Raw genomic sequence first — 25,566 nt, 5'->3', positions numbered from 1 at the left:
GAAAAAATAATTAAAGCTAAATGGACAGAACACCTGGAGAGAAATGATATAATATCAGACAGACAGTATGGTTTTCGATCTGGAAGATCCTGTGTATCGAATTTACTCAGTTTCTATGATCAAGCAACAGAGATATTACAGGAAAGAGATGGTTGGGTTGACGGCATCTATCTGGACCTAAAAAAGGCTTTCGACAGAGTTCCACTTAAGAGCTTGTTCTGGAAACTGGAAAATATTGGAGGGGTGACAGGTAAGCTTCTAACATGGATGAAAAATTGTCTGACTGATAGAAAAATGAGTGCAGTGATCACCACACTGCCACTCCACACTACCCACCACACCACACCACTCCACACCACACCACACACTGAGCACCACACTCAGTGTGGTGCTCAGTGTGTGGTGCTCAGCGTGTGGTGCTCAGAGTGTGGGATGCTCAGCGTGTGATGTTCAGCTTGAGGTGCTCAGTGGGTGGTGCTCAATGTGTGGTGCTCAGTGTGTGGTGGTCAGTGTGGTGCTCAGTGTGAGGTGCTCAGCGTGTGGTGGTCAGTGTGGTGCTCAGTGTGTGGTGCTCAGCGTGTTGTGCTCAGCGTGTGGTGGTCAGTGTGGTGCTCAGCGTGTGGTGCTCAGTGTGGTGCTCAGTGTGTGGTGCTCAGTGTGTGGTGCTCAGTGTGTGGTGCTCAGTGTGTGGTGGTCAGTGTGGTGCTCAGCGTGTGGTGGTCAGTGTGGTGCTCAGTGTGTGGTGCTCAGCGTGTGGTGCTCAGCGTGTGGTGGTCAGTGTGGTGCTCAGCGTGTGGTGCTCAGTGTGGTGCTCAGTGTGTGGTGCTCAGTGTGTGGTGCTCAGTGTGGTGCTCAGTGTGTGGTGCTCAGTGTGGTGCTCAGTGTGTGGTGCTCAGTGTGTGGTGCTCAGTGTGGTGGTCAGTGTGTGGTGCTTAGCGTGTGGTGCTTAGTGTGGTGCTCAGTGTGTGGTGCTCAGCGTGTGGTGCTCAGTGTGTGGTTCTACACCAAGTTGTATATAAGTGTAAGTGTTGGGGGAACATTACAGATGTTATCTGGTGTAAACATTACAGGTGGCGGCCAAGAACAAATACGTGAAGGACTATGGCCCTGAGACACAGGTGTCGGCCCACACTCGCCCAGGAAGTGAGTCCATCTACTTATTTTTTATTATTTGATTATATTTTAAATTAATATTTTCTTGTAATAAGTAGTCTAACCACATGACCTGGTTGCAAGAGTGACGGTCTTCTTTCTTGCAGGTCAGCGTTCAATCCCCAACTGTTAAAGTGGTTGGGAACTTTCCTCGTCCCATCCCAAATCCTTATCCTCATTTCCCTTCCAAGTGCAACATTACCGGAATGGCTTAGCGCTCTCCCCTGATAATTACCTTACCTTGCAATAAGTTTCTAAATAATAATAATAATAATAATAATAATAATAATAATAATAATAATAATAATAATAATAATAATAAATATATCGCCATACACGTGACCAAACCGTTAAATTTGTTTTCAGGACTAATGTAAACTCTCAGTTATATCCATACATTCACATACATACATACATACATACATACATACATACATACATACATACATACATACATACATACATACATACATACACACACACACATACATACATACATACATACATACATACATACATACATACATACATACATACATACATACATACATACACACATACATACATACATACATACATACACACATACATACATACATACATACATAGAGAAACTAAAAACACTTCACAAAGAATATATACCCTTTGCTTGTGTTACTTTAGTGTTTAAGTTATTTACAACTCAAAATTTATTACATAACTGAGAGCAGTACTTGTTTGAACAATACGACATATTATTATTACTAGCAGTAAACAGGTACCTGGGAGTTAGACAGCTGTTACATTCTGCTTCCTGGGTGTGTGTGTGTGTGTGTGTGTGTGTGTGTGTGTGTGTGTGTGTGTGTGTGTGTGTGTGTGTGTGTGTGTGTGTGTGTGTGTGTGTGTGTTTGTGTGTGTGTGCGTGTGTATGTGTGTGTACTCACCTATTTGTGTCTGCAGGATCGAGCATTGACTCTTGGATCCAGCCTTTCGAGTATCGGTTGTTTACAGCATTGACTATGGTCCTATTTCCCTATCATACCTAGTTTTCAAATTATGAATAGTATTTGCTTCCACAACCTGTTCAATTAAATTTTGTGTATTAAATTTTCCCACTACTCTCACGCTAAAAGAAAACTTCCTAACATCCTTGTGACTCATCTGAGGTTCCAACTTCCACCCATGTCCCCTCGTTCTGTTACTATTCCGTGTGAACATTTCGTCTATGTTCACTTTTTCAATCTCCATCAGTATTTTATACATTCCAATCATGTCCCCCCTCTCACTTCTTTCTAGTGACGTAAGGCACAGTTCCTTCAGGCGCTCCTCATACCCCCATCCCTCGTAACTCTGGGACGAGTCTGGTTGCAAACCTCTGAACCTTTTCCAGTTTCTTTATATGCTTCTTCAGATGGGGACTCCATGATGAGGCGGCATACTCTAAGACTGGCCTCACGTAGGCAGTGTATAGCACCCTAAATGCCTCCTTACTTAGGTTTCTGAATGTTGTTCTAACTTTTGCCAATGCAGAGTACACTGCTGCCGTTATCCTATTTATATGTGCTTCAGAAGATAGATTAGGTAATACATCCACGCCCAGTTCTCTTTCTCGCGTCATCACAGGTAGGCAGTTCCCCTTCATTGTGTACTGTCCCTTTGGTCTCCTATCACCTAGTCCCATTTCCATAACTTTACATTTGCTCGTGTTGAACTCCAGTAGCCATTTCTCTGACCATCTCTGCAACCTGTTCAGGTCCTCTTGGAAGATCCTGCAATCCTCATCTGTCACAACTCTTCTCATCAACTTTGCGTCATCCGTGAACATCGACATGTAGGACTCTACTCCTGTAAACATGTCGTTAACATATATTAGAAATAGAATTGGTCCCAGCGCCGATCCTTGAGGTACTCCACTTGTTACTGTTCGCCAGTCCGACTAATCGCCCCTTACCGTAATTCTTTGGCTCCTTCCTGTTAGATAGTTCCTTATCCATGCTAGGGCCTGTCCTCCCACCCCCGCCTGCCTCTCGAGTTTGAACAGCAGTCTCATGTGCGGTACTATATCCAAGGCTTTTTGACAGTTCAGAAATATGCAGTCTGCCCAACCATCTCTGTCCTGTCTTATCCTCGTTATTTTATCATAGAATTCCATAAGGTTTGTTAGGCACGCTTTCCCTATCCAGAACCCATGTTGATATTTGTTCACAAACCTAACGTTCTCCAGGTGTGCAACCAGTCGCAGCCTAATTATTCTTTCAAGTATTTTACAGGGGATGTTTGTCAGTGATACAGGTCTCTAGTTAAGTGCCTCCTCCCTATCGCCTTTCTTAAAAATCGGTATGACATTTACCTTATTCCAGCAACTGGGCAATTCTCCGTACATAAGTGAGTCATTAAAGATCATTTGCCAGAGGCACTCTAAAGGCCTGCGCTGCCTCTTTTAGTATCCACGGTGATACTTTGTCTAGTCCAACCGCTTTATTTGCATCCAGTGTTGTGAACTGTTTCATTACCTCCCCTGCTGTACCCTCTATATCTGATAGTCTTTCATATTGGGTAATTTCTTCTAACAATGGGAGCTGCTCAGGCTCGGTACTGAACACTCCATGGAAACTGGCATTCAGTGCCTCACAGATTTCCTTGTCACTTTCAGTATATGCCCCCTCTGTTTTCCTTAGTCTTGTCACTTGGTGGTTCACTGACATTTTCTTCTATATATGGCTGTGTAGTAATTTAGGTTGCTTTCTCGCTTTGATTGCAATATCGTTCTCATAGTCCCTTTCCGATGTTCGTCTTATGTAATCGTTCCTAGCTCTGTTGCATCTTTGTCTTCTGTACTTCATCCACTCCCGCCTGCTGGCCATTTTTGCTTCCTGACACTGTTTAATAAACCATGGGTTATTATATTCCCTCTTATTTTTTCCCTTTACTGTTATTATAAATCACTCTTCTGTCTCCTGGCATTTCCGTATGACTAAGTCCATCACATCTTGGACTGTTTTTCTTCTAATTTCTTCCTACCACTACACTTCTCCCAGATAGTCCCTTATTCTCTTATAGTCCCCTTTCCTGTAGGCAACTCTTCTTTCCCAGATCTCTTGTCCCGTGGTCACAAGTTTGAATTCCATCATGTAGTCAAAGACTAGGACACAATGGTCGCTGGCCCCTAGAGGTATTTCATGCTCCAAATTTTCGATGTCTTCTACGTTCTGGGTGAAAATCAGGTCTAATAGGATCGGTGCATCTCCTCCTCTTTCACTTTTGTCTTCCTGCACATGTTGTGTTAGGAAATTCCTGTCTATAACATCTACTAACTTTGCTCCCCACGTTTTGTCCCTCCATGGGGATTCCTTGATTCCCAATTTATCTCTCCATGATTTAGGTCCCCCATGACCAGCAGCTTTGCTCTCATTCTGTGAGCTAATGTTGCTGCTTTCTGCAGTTCATCTATGCATGCCTTGTTGTTGTCATCATACTCCTGCCTGGGTCTTCTACTGTTTGGTAGGGGATTGTAGATTACCAAGATCACAATCTTCCTCCCATCTGCTGCCAGAGTTCCATGCATGAAGCTTGTGCACTCATTGGTAACCCAATTTCCCAGGTCTTCAAACTTCCATTTCCGTATTAGAGGTGCCACTCCCACTCCCTGTCTCTGTGTCCTCTCTTTTCTTATCACCTGGTAGGCCTCTGGGAAGATTGCATCCGAGACCATGTCATTTATTTTAGTTTCCACTATTGCAACTATGTCAGGATCTGCCTCGCTCACTTTCTTTTATATATTCTGCTATTAAATACCCCATCAGCATTGGTGTACCAAACCTTGAGATTCTTCATGGAAACTCTGGTACCAGAGTTCGCCCTTTCTCTGGGGGTCTGGGGGGTTGTGGGGGATGTCTGGGCGGTGAATGGGGGCTGAATGGATCCGGGGGGGGGGTGTCTGGGGGGAATCCGGGGGGTGTCTGGGGGGATCGGGGGATTTCTGGGGGGGGGGGGGGAAAGGGGTCAGGAGGGGTGCTTGGGGGGGGGGCGAATAGGGGCTGGGCATCTAGGAAGGTCTGGGGTAGGGCCTGGGTAGGTCGGTCTGGAATAAGAAGGACATACTGGTCTGAAGATTAGGGAGGGTTTGAGAGGCATAAAGGGGTTGAGAGGTAATGTAAGGTTGAGAGTCAGATAGAGGTTGAGAGGTTGGGGGGGGAGAAGGATAGAGGGGGTGGGGGAAGAGGGGCAGATGGAACATGGATAGTGAGAATGGGAGGGAGGTTGTATTAGTGAAGGGTAACTCAGGGGTAGGTGTGGGTATTGGGGCAGAAGGAAGGAAGAGGCAAATGGAGGAAGAGGTGGGGGGTCACCCCCCCATCCCCCACGATGGGGTCCATGTGCCACCCCTCGCAAGGGTGGGGGGTCACATGGAAGGAGAGAGGGATGAGGAGGGGTGAGGGCTCAGCGGGTTTTGGGGTTGAGGGGATGAGGGCTGGGTGTGTTTTGGGGATTGAAGGGATGAGGGCTGGGTGGGTTTTGGGGGTTGAGGGGATGAGGGCTGGGTGGGTTTTGGGAGTTGAGGGGATCCTTGGAATGTGTGATGAAGCAGATGGATTTGAATGCAATGGGGTCAGAGGGGTCAGGGGAGGTGTTGGGGAGACAAGCAGGGGCAGGGAGGGCTGATTTGGGGTGGGAGTGACCTGGGAAGCAGGTGTAAGCTGGTTAGCATGGGGTGGAGCACAGGGTGGGTTAACACTGGGGTAGGTAACTACGCTCAAATGGGAAGAGTTATATCATGGAGGTTTGCTCGCCCTGTGGGCTATCTGTTCCTCTTTTGTCATGTATCTGTCAATATACACGTTGTAGTAGTTTTCACTACCTCTGAGTAAGTGTTTGTGATGCAGTATCTAATCCACTGCCTCTTCGGTAGTGAACTGTACCAGAACAGGTCGTTTCTTGTCACAGTTGTATGGTCCAATGCAGCGGTGGACTTGTACCTCATTCCCTGCCATCTGGGCTCTGATAGCTCTCAAGATCCCCAGTAGCTCCAAGTCTTCAATCTCCATCCTTTCCTGCCTCAGTGGTGCCTTGGCGTCAAGTAATCCATGGATTATGATTGACCTCTTTCTCAATCCAGGGTCATGCTGGTTGCCTCCCCCTGGCTGACCCCCACCCCTCTCACACTCGCTACTCCATCCCCCACTTCTCCCCCTTCCCCCTTCCATGCTTCCCTTATTCCTGTCAAATTCATTTGTAAGCCTAGTTAATTCTCCTTTCCATTCTACCCGGCTCTTTCTGATTTCCTCTTGAATATAAGCCATAAACTCTTGTTTGTGTCTTTGAACCTAGATTAGATCATCTATCCAAACATCTCTCTTCTCTACAAATTTCCCAATCATCTTCTCCACAAACCTATCCTCTTCTTTAATCATAATACTGCTGAACCTAGACGCCCTTCCTGACCTAGTCATTGCTATAATACAACCTTACCCACAGGGATTCCAAGTACCTTACCGACCTGCTAACATAATAGGTGAGTGAATCTCCTAGCATCTCCCCACGTGGTGTTGGAAGGGTTACTGCCGGAGGTGAGGTCACGGTCGGTCACAGGTCTGCTCCATTCTGCACACTGCCACAGTGCTTCAACAACTATTTTCAGTTACGCTAATTATACTGTTTTTCTTCACTACCTTATGGCTTTAGTCAAAATCCAAGTTTTTTCATTCACTTGTATACACTTTTTCACTTTGAAGTAGTTTGATTACCCCACCCACTCCACTAGGGACCCAGGAGCTCCCAACCCACGTCCATCCAACACGACGGTCACAACGGTTGTGTGTGTGTGTGTGTGTGTGTGTACTCACCTAGTTGTACTCACCTAGTTGTGCTTGTTGCTCGTTGAGCTCTGGCTCTTTGGTCCCGCCTCTCAACCGTCAATCAACATCAGTGTGTGTGTGTGTATGTGTGTGTGTGTGTGTGTGTGTGTGTGTGTGTGTGTGTGTGTGTGTGTACTCACCTAGTTGTACTCACCTAGTTGTGTTTGCGGGGGTTGAGCTCTGGCTCTTTGGTCCCGCCTCTCAACCGTCAATCAACAGGTGTACAGATTCATGAGCCTATCGGGCTCTGTCATATCTACACTTGAAACTGTGTATGGAGTCAGCCTCCACCACATCACTTCCTAATGCATTCCATTTGTCAACCACTCTGACACTAAAAAAGTTCTTTCTAATATCTCTGTGGCTCATTTGGGCACTCAGTTTCCACCTGTGTCCCCTTGTGCGTGTTCCCCTTGTGTTAAATAGACTGTCTTTATCTACCCTATCAATCCCCTTCAGAATCTTGAATGTGGTGATCATGTCCCCCCTAACTCTTCTGTCTTCCAGCGAAGTGAGGTTTAATTCCCGTAGTCTCTCCTCGTAGCTCATACCTCTCAGCTCGGGTACTAGTCTGGTGGCAAACCTTTGAACCTTTTCCAGTTTAGTCTTATCCTTGACTAGATATGGACTCTATGCTGGGGCTGCATACTCCAGGATTGGCCTGACATATGTGGTATACAAAGTTCTGAATGATTCTTTACACAAGTTTCTGAATGCCGTTCGTATGTTGGCCAGCCTGGCATATGCCGCTGATGTTATCCACTTGATATGTGCTGCAGGAGACAGGTCTGGCGTGATATCAACCCCCAAGTCTTTTTCCTTCTCTGACTCCTGAAGAATTTCCTCTCCCAGATGATACCTTGTATCTGGCCTCCTGCTCCCTACACCTATCTTCATTACATTACATTTGGTTGGGTTAAACTCTAACAACCATTTGTTCGACCATTCCTTCAGCTTGTCTAGGTCTTCTTGAAGCCTCAAACAGTCCTCTTCTGTTTTAATCCTTCTCATAATTTTAGCATCGTCCGCAAACATTGAGAGAAATGAATCGATACCCTCCGGGAGATCATTTACATATATCAGAAACAAGATAGGACCGAGTACAGAGCCCTGTGGGACTCCACTGGTGACTTCACGCCAATCGGAGGTCTCACCCCTCACCGTAACTCTCTGCTTCCTATTGCTTAGATACTCCCTTATCCACTGGAGCACCTTACCAGCTACACCTGCCTGTCTCTCCAGCTTATGTACCAGCCTCTTATGCGGTACTGTGTCAAAGGCTTTCCGACAATCCAAGAAAATGCAGTCCGCCCAGCCCTCTCTTTCTTGCTTAATCTGTGTCACCTGATCGTAGAATTCTATCAAGCCTGTGTGTGTATGTGTGTGTGTGTGTGTGTGTGTGTGTGTGTGTGTGTGTGTGTGTGTGTATGTGTATGTGAGTGTGTGTGTGTGGTTAAAAAAAATAAATAAAAAATTAGTTAGTAGTTAGTAACAGTTGATTGATTAACAGTTAGGAGGCGGACGAAAGTGCTGAGCTCATCGCCCGCACAAGGGGAGACAAGCACAACTAGGTGAATACACACACACACACACACACACACACACACACACACACACACACACACACACACACACACACACACACACACACACACACACACACACACACACACACACACACACACACACACACACAGTGAGAGTTAGTGAGGCAGACCCAGACATAGTGGCAATAGTGGAAACTAAAATAAATGGCATGATCTCGGATGCAATCTTTCCAAAGGGGTACCAGGTGATAAGAAAAGAAAGGACACAGAGACAGGGAGGAGGAGTGGTACTCCTAATTAAGCGGAAATGGAAGTTTGATGAGCTGGAAAATCCGGGTACCAATGAAAGCACGAGCTTCATACATGGAACTCTGACAATGGATGGGAAGAAGATTGTAATCTTGATACTCTACAATCCCCCACCAATCAGTAGAAGGCCCAGGCAGGAGTACGATGACAGCAACAAGACATGTATAGATGAACTGCAGAGGGCAGCAACTATAGCGCATAGAATAAGAGCGAAGCTGCTGGTCATAGGGGGACCTAAATCACGGAGAGATAGATTGGGAAACGAGGAATCCCCATGGCGGGGAGGAGACCTGGGGAGCAAAGCTGGTAGACGTTATTGACAGGAATTTCCTAACACAGCATGTGAAGGAAGATACTAGGGAAAGAGGAGGGGATACGCCCAGTCTATTAGATCTCATTTTCACCCAGAATGTAGAAGACATCGAGCAGTTGGAGCATGAAATACCACTAGGAGCCAGTGACCTCTGTGTCCTAGTCTTTGACTACATGATGGAGCTTTAAATTGTGACCAAAGGACAAGAGGTCCGGGAAAGGAGACTTGATTACAGAAAAGGGGACTACAGAAGGATAAGGGACTACCTGGGAGAAGTACAGTGGGAAGAAGAACTTAGAGGAAAAACAGTGCAAGGTATGATGAACCAAGTCATATTGAAATGCAAGGAGGCTGAAGAGAGATTTATTCCAACAATAAAGGAAAAAAGCAGGAGGGAATATAATAACCCATGGTTTAATAGACAGTGTCAGGAAGCAAAGGTGAGAAGCAGGAGGGAGTGGAGGAAGTACAGAAGACAAAGGACAGAGGACAACAGGATTAGATGTAACAGAGCTAGGAATGATTACATTAACATAAGACGAGTGTCGGAAAGAAATTATGAGAATGATATTGCAGTCAAAGCGAAAAAGCATCCTAAATTACTACATAGCCATATAAGAAGGAAGATGTCGGTGAATGACCAAGTGACAAGACTGAGGAAACCAGAAGGGGCATATACAGAAAGCGACAAGGAAATCTGCGAGGTACTGAATGCAAATTTCCATGGAGTGTTCACAACCGAGCCTGAGCAGCTCCCATTGTTAGAAGAGGTTACCCTAGATGAAAGACTATCAGATATAGAGGTGACAGCAGAGGAGGTAATTAAACAGTTGACAACACCGGATGCGAATAAAGCTGTTGGACCAGACAAAGTATCACCGTGGATACTTAAAGAGGCAGCGCAGGCTCTCAGCGTGCCTCTGGCAATGATCTTTAATGAGTCACATATATCGGGAGAATTGCCCAGTTGCTGGAAGGAGGCAAATGTCGTACCGATTTTCAAGAAAGGTGATAGGGAGGAGGCACTTAACTACAGACCCTATCACTGACAAGCATCCCCTGCAAAAAACTTGAAAGAATAATTAGGCAAAGACTTGTTGAGCACCTGGAGAGCATTGGGTTTGTAAACAAGCACCAACATGGGTTCTGGACAGGGAAATCATGCCTAACAAACCTTTTAGAATTCTATGATAAAGTAACAAGGATAAGGCAGGACAGAGAAGGCTGGGCAGACTGCATATTTCTTGACTGCCAAAAAGGCCTTTGATACAGTACCGCACATGAGACTGCTATGCAAACTTGAGAGGCAGGCAGGAGTAAGCGGAAAGGCCCTAGTATGGGTGAAGAACTACCTAACAGGAAGGAGTCAGAGGGTAATGGTAAGGGGCGAGAAGTCGGACTGGCGAACAGTAACAAGTGGAGTACCTCAAGGATCGGTGCTGGGACCAGTCCTCTTTCTAATTTACGTAAATGATATGTTTACAGGAGTGGAATCATACATGTCAATGTTTGCAGATGAGGTCTTCGCAACAGAACAAGGTGAGGTCACTGTGCTAGGAGAAAGGGAAGTAAACCAAGCGGCCTTGGAAGGGTTCGAAATTTCGAGAGAGGAGGTCAAGATCTGGACGGATCTGGATGTTAGAAAGGCTGTTGGTCCAGACGGGATCTCGCCATAGGTACTGAAAGAGTGTACAGAGGCACTTTTCTTGCCACTCTCCATAGTGTATAGTAGGTCACTGGAGACGGGAGACCTACCAGAAATATGGAAGACGGTGAATGTGGTCCCAATATACAAAAAGGGCCACTGGCAAGAGGCACTGAACTACAGGCCAGTGTCCTTGACTTGTATACCATGCAAGGTGATGAAGAAGATCGTGAGAAAAAACCTGGTAACACATCTGGAGAGAAGGGACTTCGTGACAAATCGCCAACATGGATTCAGGGAGGGTCAATCTTGCCTGACTGGCTTAATATAATTCTACAACCAGGTGACAAAGACTAAGCAAGAAAGAGAAGGTTGGGCGGACTGCAGTTTCTTGGATTGTGGGAAAGCCTTTGACACAGTACCGCATAAGAGGCTGGTACATAAGCTGGACAGAAAGGCAGGTGTAGCTGGTAAGGTGCTCCAGTTGATAAGGGAGTACCTAAGCAAGAGGAAGCAGAGAGTTACGTTGATGGGTGAGACCTCGGATTGGCGTAAAGTCACCAGTGGAGTCCCATAGGGCTCTGTACTCGGTCCTATCCTGTTCCTGATATATGTAAATGATCTCCCGGAGGTTATAGATTCATTTCTCTCAATGTTTACTGACGATGCCAAAATTATGAGAAGGATTAAGACAGAGGAGGACTGCTTGAGGCTTCAAGAAGACCTAGACAAGCTGAGGGAATGATCAAGCAAATGGTTGTTAGAGTTTAACCCAAGCAAATGTAATGAAATGAAATAGGCGTAGGGAGCAGGAGGCCAGATACTAGGTATCATCTGGGAACTGAAATTCTTTATGAGTCAGAGAGAGAAAATCACTTGGGGGCTGACAACACGCCAGACCTGTCCCCTGCAGCCCATATCAAGAGGATAACATCAGCGTCATATGCCAGGCTGGCCAACAAAAGAACGGCATTCAGAAACTTGTGTAAGGAATCATTCAGAACTTTGCATACCACATATGTCAGGCCAATCCTGGAGTATGCAGCCCCAGCATGGAGTCCATATCTAGTCAAGGATAAGACTAAATTGGAAAAAGTTCAAAGGTTTGCCACCAGACTAGTACCCGAGCTGAGAGGTATGAGCTACGAGGAGAGACTACGGGAATTAAACCTCACTTCGTTGGAAGACAGAAGAGTTAGGGGGAACATGATCACGACATTCAAGATTCTCAAGGGAATCGCCATCTCCCCTCTCTCCCCCTCTCTCGCCCTCTCCCCCCTCTCTTGCCCTCTCCCCTCCTCTCTTGCCCTCTCCCCCCTCTCTCGGCCTCCCCCTGTCTCTCGCCCTCCCTCCCTCTCTCTCGCCCTCCCTCCCTTTCTCTCGCCCTCCCTCCCTCTCTCCCTTGCCCTCTCTCTCTCTCGCCCTTCCTCTCTCACGCCCTTCCTCCCTCTCGCCCTCTCCCTATCTCACCCTTCTTCTCTCGCCATCTCCCTCTCTCACCCTCTTCCTCTCTCTCTCGCTTTCACCCTCTCTCTCTCGCCCTCTCCCTCCTCTTGCCTACGTGGTCCTTGTCCTTGTTACAACGCGACTATGACACTATGAACGGTGCGTGGTCCTTGTCCTTGTTATGACACCTCCATGACACTATGGCCGGTACGTGGTCCTTGTTCTTGTTATGACACCTCCATGACACTATGGCCGGTACGTGATCCTTGTCCATGTTATGACACCTCCATGACACTATGGTGGGTGCGTGGTCCTTGTCCTTGTTATGACACCTCCATGACACTATGGTGGGTACGTGGTCCTTGTTCTTGTTATGACACGTCTATGACACTATGGTGGGTACGTGGTCCTTGTCCATGTTATGACACCTCCATGACACTATGGCCGGTACGTGTTCCCTGTCCTTGTTATGACACCTCCATGACACTATGAACGGTACGTGGTCCTTGTCCTTGTTACAACGTGACCATGACACTATGAACGGTACGTGGTCCTTGTCCTTGTTACAACGTGACCATGACACTATGAACGGTACGTGGTCCTTGTTATAAGTGTCTATAACACCATGGCTGGTACGTTGTCTTAGCCCTTGATGCTACCCCACCGCACTTGACTTGCAACCTTGCGCAGACACGCAGACGGACGGTTGATTGACAGTCGAAGGGCGGGACCAGAGAGCCAAAGCTCAACCCCCAGTAGCACAATTAGGTGAGTACACACACATATACATTGTATTATATATATAAAGATATATATTATATAATGAACTTATAGCATGAGTGTAATAGTGTCCTTGTGGTAGCACAGGTCCCCACCGGGAGATGGTGGTGTCTCCCCCTCACCGCTACACAGTCAACACCCCCACCATCTGTGCTGCCGTCTACCTGGGCGTGACACTCGCCATACTGCTGCTTATGGAGCTGGCTGCTTTCTTCCTGTGGCGCCACAGGTAGGTAGGCTGGGTCTTGTGCATGTAGGTTGGGGCCTACACAAGTAGACTGGAGGGCTACACAGGTAGGCTGGGTGTTACACAGATAGGCTGAGCGTTTCACAGGTTGGCTGAGTGTTACACAGATAGGCTGAGCGTTTCACAGGTAGGCTGAGTGTTACACAGGTTGGCTGAGTGTTACACAGATAGGCTGAGCGTTTCACAGGTTGGCTGAGTGTTACACAGGTAGGCTGGGTGTTACACAGGTAGGCTGAGTGCTAGAACAAGAGGTTGGCGAAAAAAAATTGTGCCAGTTCTTGTTCAATATATTGAGAGCAAGAGGAGCGGTCCAAATAAACATTGACATTCTTAGTGATAGAGTGTGAACATATTATTGCTGTAATTTCAGCTAAGAACTGTGATATTAGACGTAGTATTGATAAATAAATAAAATATTGTGCATTATTGTTAAGCTGAGAGAATGTCATGGAGACATATTGAGTTTGAAGAATGGAGTGAATGGAACACGGGAGTGAACTTTCAGGAGTTCAGTGTTCCTCTCCTGAAAAACTGAAATTTCAGTCTGTGTTGTAAATTGTTGTCTCATGTTCTAGATGGAACACGTAGATGCCTAATGGGAAGTAGATGCTTTTTGTTAGTTAGCTTTTACTGACAGATTAGGGATATTGCATTTAATTATATAAGTTCAGGGATAGGATGTTTTGTTTTCAGATGTATTGGGAAGATTACTGGGCTGTCAACTAGACAGTCAGGATTCAAATTCCTGGATCTGCATTTGTGGTTTTAATGATTATTGCTGTATAATCTGATGATTGTAATGTATTGTTAGGTAGGGTAGTTTTTTATTTTTTTGGAGGCATTGGATCAAATTGTTAGTTATAAAGTAAAGGATTGGGATAAGAAACTTCGTGCTAAATAGTTTAACACAAAGCTTTCAAAATACTTGAGTGAGGGTTTTGTAACAGTGGCACTGTTAGTATAGAAGGCCATAGATCTAACATTAAAAGTTGTCATTCACTAGAAGGGAAGATACGTCCTTTGTAAAAATATGGTGTGAGTTGGTAGTTGACCTGAAAGGCTAGGAAGGATCAGCCCCCCCCCCCCCAAGGGATTAGAGATTATGTGTGGAAAACAAGGAGCGCCACTTGGGCCTTGTGTCGAATTCATCAAACTAGGAGAATAATTCATATATTTAAGAAATTGTAGGAATAATCAATCGTGTTTAAGTACTTATGTTAAAATTAACATCAATTGAAAATGAAGAGTCAGCCTCGGATGTTGTCAAAGAGGCATTTGACTTCAGTGAGAATATGGGATCTCGTTAACGGAAAATATATACCTACCAGCTTGCTTGTAAAATCTGGTGAATTAGAGAAATTCAAGTGCTATTGAATATTGTAATAGGCTGGCTCAAGTATCTAGATAATTTCCCAATTGTTTTGGAATAATAAGTCACCTTCAGTGATAAGTACAGGATTTAAATTAGTAATCATCTTTGAAGATAAATTTGGCAACTAAGCTAAGGTCAGCCTCACAGAGGTCAGTGGATAATATAGTCAGTGTGGACTGGACAACAACTGGAGGTGGGACTGCTCCTCCCTGGAGCTGAGGCAGAACATCTAAGCCTGGGTGTAATATTTAGGGTAAAAGATCTCTCTGTTTTAAGTGCAGCATAGAGTTCACATTATTTTGTAGTACATACCATTACCTCTATTTTAGGAAGAATTTCAGTTAGATTATAATTCTATTTAGGAAGTGTTCAGATAGGGTGTTTCTTTATTTTCCTTGATAAATTTTTTTTTTTAAATCTTGTTTAGAATTTATGGTGTTTAGTGGAATCCCTCCCCCCCCCCACGCTTATTTTACATTCTGTTGTTGGGCTCAAGAACCCATGCTTTGGGCTAAGCACCCTCTGTAAGCCGCAAGCATTTATTTAATACTTCATATAATCCCGTCGTTCTTACATTTAAACCGCACTTAACGTAAATCTTATCACTCTTTTTCGGAATCTGGGGGATCCACTTTCGTGGATTATGCCTAATTAACGGTGTCTTGTTTCACCGACATTTGGGGAAAATTATTCAGTAAATTGAATTAGCAGGTGGTGGCAGCGTCCTCAGAGTTTGCAGTGTGGCACTGAAGGCACGGTGTCCTCGTGTTGTTTAATATCTAGGCGATCAAACGTTTTAGATTCGAGGATTTGGAATGAAGATTATACAGGAGGTAGCAGAGTTACAGTTACAAATGTAGCCTGGGTACTACAGATGTATGATGGGTGTTACACAGGTAGGCTTGGGGTTACACAGGTAGGCTGGGTGTTACTCAGGAAGCCTGGGTGATACACAGTTAGACTGGGTGTTACTCAGGAAGGCTGGGTGTTACACAGGCAGGCTGGGTGTTACTCAGGAAGGCTGGGTGTTACACAGGTAGGCTGGGTGTTACACAGGTAGGCTGGTTGTTACACAGGTAGGCTGGGTGTTACACAGGTAGGCTGGGTGTTACACAGGTTGGCTGGGTGTTACGGAAATGATCTCCCAGAGGGTATAGACTCATTCCTCTCAATGTTTGCTGACGACGCCAAAATTATGAGAAGGATTAAGACAGAGGAGGACAGCTTGAGGCTTCAAGAAGACCTGGACAAGCTGCAGGAATGGTCGAACAAATGGCTGTTAGAGTTTAATCCAAGCAAATGTAATGTAATGAAGATAGGGGGTAGGAAGCAGGAAACCAGATACAAGGTATCACTTGGGAGATGAAATACTTAAAGAGTCCGAGAGAAAGACCTGGGGGTTGATATCACGCCAGACCTGTCCCCTGAAGCTCATATCAAGAGGATAACAGCAGCAGCATATGCCAGTTTGGCTAACATAAGAACGGCCTTTAGAAACTTGTGTAAGGAATCTTTCAGAACATTATATACCACATATGTCAGACCAATCCTGGAGTATGCGGCACCAGCATGGAGTCTATATCTAGTCAAGCATAAGACTAAAATGGAAAAGGTTTAAAGGTTTGCCACCAGACTAGTACCCGAGCTGAGAGGTATGAGCTACGAGGAGAGACTACGGGAATTAAACCTCACTTCGTTGGAAGACAGAAGAGTTAGGGGGGACATGATCACCACATTCAAGATCCTCAAGGGAATCGACAGGGTTGATAAAGACAGGCTGTTTAACACAAGGGGCACACACACTAGGGGACACAGGTGGAAACTGAGTGCCCAAATGAGCCACAGAGATCTTAGAAAGAACTTTTTTAGTGTCAGAGTGGTTGACAAATGGAATGCATTAGGAAGTGATGTGGTGGAGGCTGACTCCATACACAGTTTCAAGTGTAGATATAATAGAGCCCAATAGGCTCAGGAACCTGTACACCTGTTGATTGACAGTTGAGAGGCGGGACCAAAGAGCCAGAGCTCAACCCCCGCAAGCACAACTAGGTGAGTACAGGTAGGCTGGGTGTTACACAGGTAGGCTGGGTGTTACACAGGTAGGCTGGGAGTTACACAGGTAGGCTGGGTGTTACCCAGGTAGGCTGGTTGTTACACAGATAGGCAGGTTGTTACACAGGTAGGCTGGGTGTTACACAGGTAGGCTGGGAGTTACACAGGTAGGCTGGGTGTTACCCAGGTAGGCTGGTTGTTACACAGATAGGCAGGTTGTTACACAGGTAGGCTGGGTGTTACACAGGTAGGCTGGGTGTTACACAGGTAGGCTGGGTGTTACTCACGTAGGCTGGGTGTTACTGAGGTAGGTTGGGTGTTACACAGGAAGGCTGGTTGTTACACAGGTAGGCTGGGTGTTACACAGGTAGGCTGGGTGTTACACAGGTAGGCTGGGTGTTACACAGGTAGGCTGGGTGTTACACAGGTAAGCTGGGTGTTACATAGGAAGGCTGGGTGTTACACAGGTAGGCTGGGTGTTACACAGGTAGGCTGGTATTACACAGGTAGGCTGAGTGTTACACAGGTAGGCTAGGTGTTACTCAGGTAGGCTGGGTGTTACACAGGTAGGCTGAGTGTTACACAGGTAGGCTGGGTGTTACACAGGTAGGCTGGGTGTTACACAGGAAGGCTGGGTGTTACACAGGTTGGCTAGGTGTTACACAGGTAGGCTGGGTGTTACACAGGTAGGCTGGGTGTTACACATGTAGGCTGGGTGTTACACAGGTAGGCTGGGTGTTACACAGGTAGGCTGGGTGTTACACAGGTAGGCTGGGTGTTACACAGGTAGGCTGGGTGTTACACAGGTAGGCTGGGTGTTACACAGGTGGAAAAGATAGTTACACAAAGTTACACATAGAAAACCCCCCCCTGCCCCAAACCCTCCCTGCCCCCACTCAAATACCCAACCAAATCTCCCTCTCCCCACACCCAATCTCCACCCTTCTACCCCTCCCCTCCTCCATCCGAATCCCCCCCTTCCCCCCTTTCCTTCCTGCCCTCCCTCCCATTTCACCCCATACCCTGCCTGTCCCTCCCCCTTCACTTGACCCCCCACCCCTAATCCCAGTATCCTCTGCACCCCTGTTATCCACCTCACAAATCTTCACACCCATGGAACAGCTTCCCCCAACAGCAGAACACTCACCAAGGAGGAGATTTGAGAAGGGACAGAAGAAAATGAGCCTCAAGGCAATGTACACTAACATAGATGGAATTACAAATAAAGCAAATGAACTTGGAGAATGGGTACTAGAATAAAACCCAGATATCATAACTCTCACAGAAACAAAGCTAAAACCATAACAAATGCAGGACTATTATGTTATGAGGAAAGAGAGGGAAGGAAGAGGTGGTGGTGGTATAGCCCTGCTGGTTAGAAAAGGCTGGGATTTTGAGGAGATTGTTGTTCAGGGATGTGAAGGTTTCATTGACTACATAACAGGTACAATAACAACTGGAGGGTAAACAAAAATGATAGTCGTAGTCATATATAATCCACCACCAAATGACAGAAGATCCAGACAGGAATATGATAGAAACAACATGGCCACCATTAACATAATAGAGAGAGTAGCTTCTGTTGCTAGCAGGAATGGATCTGGACTACTAATCACGGGAGACTTCAACCATGGGAAGATAGATTAGGAGAACAGAGACCCGCATGGAGGACCAGAAACATGGAGAGCTAAGCTGCTGGATGTGGCAACAAAAAACTTTCTAAGCCAGCACATCAAGGAACCAACAAGAATGAGAGGAGATGAACCAGCAATGTTTGATTTGATATTTATCCTAAATGAGTGGGATATAAGGGAAGTCAAGATTGAAGTACCCTTAGGAATGAGTGATCACAGTGTATTGAACTTTGAGTAGAGGTCTCTTAAGAAGACCTTGACAAGGCCGCCTACAGACGCCCATAGGACAGCAAATTCATTTGCCGTGTTGGAGGACGAGTGCTGTGGTGCGCCTGCAGCGAGGAAATCAGCTAGGAGCGGCAGAGCGCAGGCCCCTCAGGCTGCTCAGAAAGTTAAGGAGGTACCGAAGCGAATTTTGCTTGTGGGAGATTCCCAGGTGAGGTATTTAGACAGAACGTTTTGTGCCAGAGATAGGGGGAACAGATTAAGGGTTTGCTATCCGGGAGCTGGAATTGATGGTATTGTTGGAAACATGAATGATATTATGACCGGAAATGGGAACAAACCCATTATTTGTATTAGTGCAGGGGGTAATGATGTTGGGCGAGTTAGGAGTGAGGAACTAATACAGAGATTCAGGACAGCCATTGAATTAGTTAGGAGCAAGGGAGGAATCCTGATCATATGTGGCATTCTTCCAAGAAAGGGAGTGGGAAATGAATGGATGTCGAGGGCACTTGGTGTCAATTGCCGGCTGGAAAGATATTGCAAATCAAATGCAAAATCTTTCATTGACAACTGGGAACACTTCTATGGAAGAAATGAAATGTATGCTCGTGATGGGGTGCATCTATCGAGGGCTGGGGTTGTTGCTGTTGCGAACTCGTTGGAACCAGTGGTTAGAGGTGTTTGTTTGGGTTTAAACTGTTAGTAGATAGTGGTATGGGATTTGATTTGGAGGAAGAAGGTAATAAAAGTATGTGTTCGTGGGAGAAAAGAATTGGCAAAATGATCAGGGAAAGAAAAGGGCCTCATAATAACAATTCACTTAGGATATATTACACTAACAGTAGAAGTCTATGAAATAAAATTAATGAATTAAATGCTCTTGTCTGCACAGAAAAAATAGATATTATTGCACTTACCGAAACGTGGATGAATGTAGAAAATAGAGAACTATTAGCTGAATATCAGATAAATGGATTTAAACTATTTTACACAGATAGATATATTAGACGAGGAGGGGGAGTAGCCATATATGTTAGGGACAATTTAAAATGTAGTCTCAAAGAGGGAATCAAAACTGAGCCACACACAGAAACTATTTGGATAGAATTAAACGAAAAAGCTAATAATATTATAATAGGAGTTATATATAGGCCACCAAATTTAGACAGAATGGAAGCAAAGCATCTATGGGATGAAATATCTAGAGCATCTAGATCTAACAGTATTTATGTCATGGGTGACTTTAATTTTAGTGGAATAAACTGGGTGAACAAAACAGGGAATAGTGAAGCAGAAGATTTTCTAGAATTAATTGACGATTGCTTTCTTACGCAACACATTAAGGAACCAACGCGGGAAAATAATATTTTAGATTTAGTGTTAACTAACAGGGAAACACAAATTAATGACATCGAAATAGGGAGTGAGCTAGGAAACAGTGATCACAAAGAAATCAGATTTAGCATAGAATGGAATAGACCTGTAGGAGAAAATTCTGTTAAAGTGCCAGATTTTCGAAAAGCTGATTTTAATAGCCTAAGAAAATTTTTGGGTAAAATAGATTGGAAAGTCTTGGGTATGCGGTGTGGGCCGGTCTTAGAGCGAGACATGAACCCAGCGATAGGTGACGTAAAAGGGGATTTCGATGTGGATTTAATATATAACTTATTTAAGAATATTCTAAACAAAGCACAGGAACGTAGTATACCATACAAATTGAATAGATCGAATACTAATGACCCAAAGTGGATAACAAATAATTTAAAGAACCTTATAGGTAAAAAGAGAGTTTGGTACAAAAGGATTAAGAATGGGGAAGTCAGTTTAGAACAGGAATTCATACAACTGGTTAGAAATGTTGAAAAAGAGATTAGGAAAGCAAAAAGAAACTATGAAGGTCGCATAGCAGAGCAAGCAAAGTCAAATCCTAAAGGTTTTTGTCAGTTATATCGCACTAAGACTAGGGAAAGGATGGGTCCATTAAAATCTGAGACAGGTCAAATAACGGATAATGACAAGTAGATGAGTAGTATTTTTAACAAATATTTTATATCTGTATTTACTAAAGAAGAACTTAACAATATGCCTTCAGCCGAACAAGTCTATGTGGGTGGGGATGAGGACAGGTTGACTTGTTTAGCAGATACCAGGGAGGATATAATTAAACAATTAGAAAAACTAAAACCAAACTCAAACTTAGGGGAGACCTGGTGTCTGTGGCACCTTTCTCGTGGGTAACCTGCTATCTTAGGGGACCATGCAAGGGAGACTACTGACAACTACCTGCGTCTTGGCGACATTCTGTCTCGTTGTTGCCAGAGGGAAGGAGCAAATGTTTTCCATTGTTTTGGTGCGTTGGCTACTTTCCCTTTCCCCGTTCCACGGTGCTGGTTCTCGGTTCCGGTGCGGTAGCGAACTGTTTGCCCCAGACGTTTACCGGAGTAAATGGGGAATCAGCCTTTTACCTGTCGCGGGGTATTCTACTCTTTAAGCTTTTGATACAGTGCCACATGAAAGACTAATTAAAAAAATAGAAGCTCATGGTATTGGGGGTTCTATATTAACTTGGATTAGGGCATGGCTATTCCAAAGGAAACAGAGAGTTAGTATAAATGGGGTTAAGTCAGAGTGGGATAATGTTGTTAGTGGAGTACCTCAGGGCTCTGTCCTGGGACCTCTGGTGTTTATAATACATATAAATTATTTAGATTCAGGTTTGAGTAGCAACATTTGCAAAATTGCCGATGATACGAAAATCGGTAGGGAAATTAATTCGGAGGAGGACTCACTATCACTTCAAGTTGATCTAGATAGGGTTTTGAAATGGTCAAATGATTGGCAAATGCAGTTTAATGCTGATAAATGTAAAGTTCTGAGGCTAGGTAATGATGATAGAGTTACAAGATACGAGCTAGATGGTGTTGAGATTGCGAAGTCGGATTGCGAAAGGGATCTGGGAGTTATGATTAGTAAGAATTTAAAACAAAAGGATCAATGCATGAATGTTAGTAATAAGGCGAATAGGACACTGGGATTTATTAATCGAAGCGTTAGTAACAAGACACCTGGTGTGGTTCTTAAGCTATATCTTGCTCTAGTTAGGCCCCATTTAGATTATGCAGTTCAGTTTTGGTCGCCGTATTATAGAATGGATATAAATTCACGTGGACGTGTCCAACGTAGGATAACTAAGTTAATTCCCCAAATTAGAAATCTTTCATATGAAGAAAGATTAACAAAGCTTAAGTTGCATTCACTGGAAAGGCGAAGAGTTAGGGGTGACATGATAGAGGTTTACAAGTGGATGAATGGACATAACAGGGGGGATATTAATAGGGTATCAAGTGAATTTATATCCATTATATAATACGGCGACCAAAACTGAACTGCATAATCTAAATGGGGCCTAACCAGAGCAAAATATAGCTTAAGAACCACACCAGGTGTCTTGTTACACCTGGTGTTACTAACGCTTCGATTAATAAATCCCAGTGTCCTATTCGCCTTGTTACGAACATTCATGCATTGATCCTTTTGTTTTAAATTCTTGCTAATCATAACTCCCAGATCCCTTTCGCAATCCGACTTCGCAATCTCAACACCATCTAGCTCGTATCATGTAACTCTATCATCATTACCTAGCCTCAGAACTTTACATTTATCAGCATTAAACTGCATTTGCCAATCCTTTGACCATTTCAAAACCCTATCTAGATCAACTTGAAGTGATAGTGAGTCCTCCTCCGAATTAATTTCCCTACCGATTTTCGTATCATCGGCAAATTTGCAAATGTTGCTACTCAAACCTAAATCTAAATCATTTATATATATTATAAACAACAGAGGTCCCAGGACAGAGCCCCGAGGTACTCCACTAACAACATTATCCCACTCTGACTTAACCCCATTTATACTAACTCTCTGTTTCCTTTGGAATAGACATGCCCTAATCCAAGTTAATATAGCACCCCCAATACCATGAGCTTCTATTTTTGTAATTAGTCTTTCATGTGGCACTGTATCAAAAGCTTTGCCAAAGTCAAGGTACACAACATCACGGATTATAGTAATAGTAAAACTCAAACCAAACAAATCCCCAGGGCCGGATGAAGTGTTTGCCAGGGTGCTTAAAGAATGCAAAGAGGAGCTTTGTGACCCACTGTCAACCATATTTAATAAATCAATAGAGTCAGGCAGAGTGCCAGAGTTTTGGAAAGTTGCTAATGTGATACCAGTTTTTAAGAAAGGAGATAGATCACTTGCGTCTAACTATCGACCAATTAGCCTAACGTCTATTGTGGGAAAGTTACTCGAATCTATAATAGCAAATAAAATTCGTCTTCATCTTGAAAAACATAAATTAATAATTGAGTCGCAACATGGTTTTATAAATGGCCGTTCATGTTTAACAAATTTGTTATCTTTTTGTTCTAGCATTGTTGAGGCAGTTGATAGTGGTAAGGATTGCGATGTTGTATACCTTGACTTTAGCAAAGCTTTTGATACAGTGCCACATGAAAGACTGATTAAAAAGATAGAGTCTCATGGTATTGGGGGTGCTATATTAAGCTGGATTAGGGCATGGCTATACCAAAGGAAACAGAGAGTTAGTATAAATGGAATCAAGTCAGAGTGGGAAAATGTTGTAAGTGGAGTGCCTCAAGGCTCTGTCCTGGGACCTCTGTTGTTTATAATATATATAAATGATTTAGATTCAGGTTTGAGTAGCAACATTTGCAAATTTGCCGATGATACGAAAATCGGTAGGGAAATTAATTCGGAGGAGGACTCACTATCACTTCAAGTTGATCTAGATAGGGTTTTGAAATGGTCAAAGGATTGGCAGATGCAGTTTAATGCTGATAAATGTAAAGTTCTGAGGTTAGGTAATGATGATAGAGTTACAAGATACGAGCTAGATGGTGTTGTGATTGCGAAGTCGGATTGCGAAAGGGATCTGGGAGTTATGATTAGTAAGAATTTAAAACATAAGGATCAATGCATAAATGTTCGTAATAAGGCAAATCGGACACTTGGATTTATTAATCGCAGCGTTAGTAACAAGACACCTGGTGTGGTTCTCAAGCTATATCTTGCTCTAGTTAGGCCCCATTTAGATTATGCAGTTCAGTTTTGGTCGCCATATTATAGAATGGATATAAATTCACTTGAACGTGTCCAGCGTAGGATGACTAAGTTAATTCCCCAAATTAGAAATCTTTCATATGAAGAAAGATTAACAAAGCTTAAGTTGCATTCACTGGAAAGGCGAAGAGTTAGGGGTGACATGATAGAGGTTTACAAGTGGATGAATGGACATAACCGTTGGGATATTAATAGGGTATTAAAAGTATCAACACAGGACAGAACACGAAACAATGGGTATAAATTGGATAAGTTTAGATTTAGGAAAGACTTGGGTAAATACTGGTTCAGTAACAGGGTTGTTGATTTGTGGAACCAATTGCCGCGTAACATTGTGGAGGTGGGGTCCCTCGATTGTTTTAAGCACGGGTTGGACAAGTATATGAGTGGGATTGGGTGGTTATAGAATAGGAGCTGCCTCGTATGGGCCAATAGGCCTTCTGCAGTTACCTTTGTTCTTATGTTCTTATCACAATCCTTACCACTATCCACTGCCTCAACTATGCTGGAATAAAAAGTTAGCAAATTTGTTAAACATAAACGGCCATTTGTAAAACCATTTTGCGACTCATTTATTAATTTATGTTTTTCAAGATGGAGACGAATTGTATTTGCAATTATTGATTCAAGTAACTTTCCCACAACGGACGTTAGGCTAATTGGCCGATAGTTTGACGCAAGTGATCTCTCCTTTCTTAAAAATTGGTACCACATTAGCTACCTACCATGACTCTTGCACTCTGCCTGACTCTATTGATTTATTAAATATGGTAAACAGTGGCTCGGGAAGCTCCTCTTTGCATTCTTTAAGCACCTTGGCAAACACTTCATCCAGCCCTGGGGATTTGTTTGGTTTTTGTTTTTCTAATTGTTCATCCTCCCTGGTAACTGCTAAACTAGTCAACCTGTCCTCATCCCCACCCACATAGACTTGTTCAGCTGAAGGCATATTGTTAAGTTCTTCTTTAGTAAATACAGATATAAAATATTTGTTAAAAATACTACTCATCTCCTTGTCAATATCCGTTATTTGACCTGTCTCAGTTTTTAATGGACCTATCCTTTCCCTAGTCTTAGTTCGATATAACTGAAAAAACCCTTTAGGATTTCACTCTGCTATGCGAACTTCATAGCTTCTTTTTGCTTTCCTAATCTATTTTTTAACATTTCTAACCAGTTAACATAAGAACAAAGGTAACTGCAGAAGACCTATTGGCCCATACGAGGCAGCTCCTATCTATAACCACCCAATCCCACTCATATACTTGTCCAACCCACTCTTGAAACAATCGAGGGACCCCGCCTCCACCACGTTACGCATCAATTGGTTCCACAAATCAACAACCCTGTTACTGAACCAGTATTTACCCAAGTCTTTCCTAAATCTAAACTTATCCAATTTATACCCATTGTTTCGTGTTCTGTCTTGTGTTAATATTTTTAATACCCTATTAATATCCCCCCTGTTATGTCCATTCATCCACTTGTAAACCTCTATCATGTCACCCCTGACTCTTCGCCTTTCCAGTGAATGCAACTTAAGCTTTGTTAATCTTTCTTCATATGAAAGATTTCTAATTTGGGGAATTAACTTAGTCATCCTACGTTGGATGATGATGATTGATAAAGATTAAGCCACCCAAAAGGTGGCACGGCATGAATAGCCCGTAAGTGGTGGCCCTTTTGAGCCATTACCAGTATCGAGAGCTGATACTGGAGATTTGTGGAGGTGCAACTGAACCCTGCGTGACGGGAGATGTCTCCCGTAATTATTAATTTTTTTCTTTTTTCTTTTTTTTCCCAGTGTTCTGAGGTTGCATTTAACCATCAAGCTGTTATCGTGGGGGAGGATACTGCTTCAC

At 44.0% G+C, this 25,566-nt stretch overlaps 1 protein-coding gene across 1 annotated transcript in view; it reads left to right on the top strand.

Moving 5' to 3' along the window:
• Window positions 1–1,075: 1,075 nt before the first annotated feature.
• Window positions 1,076–25,566, top strand: part of LOC123752159 (receptor-type tyrosine-protein phosphatase epsilon) — a 168,397-nt gene continuing 143,906 nt past the window's right edge. The window contains exons 1-2 of the mRNA XM_069315480.1: window positions 1,076–1,143; window positions 13,114–13,255. Coding sequence (XP_069171581.1) covers window positions 13,128–13,255 — 128 coding nt within the window. The 5' untranslated portion in view covers window positions 1,076–1,143; window positions 13,114–13,127. The remainder of the gene's footprint in view (window positions 1,144–13,113; window positions 13,256–25,566) is intronic.

This window comes from Procambarus clarkii, chromosome 81, assembly GCF_040958095.1.
Source record: "Procambarus clarkii isolate CNS0578487 chromosome 81, FALCON_Pclarkii_2.0, whole genome shotgun sequence".
Lineage (NCBI taxonomy): Eukaryota > Metazoa > Arthropoda > Malacostraca > Decapoda > Cambaridae > Procambarus > Procambarus clarkii.
Note: the sequence above shows the minus strand (reverse complement) of the source record. Positions and strands in the feature narration are given on the sequence as shown.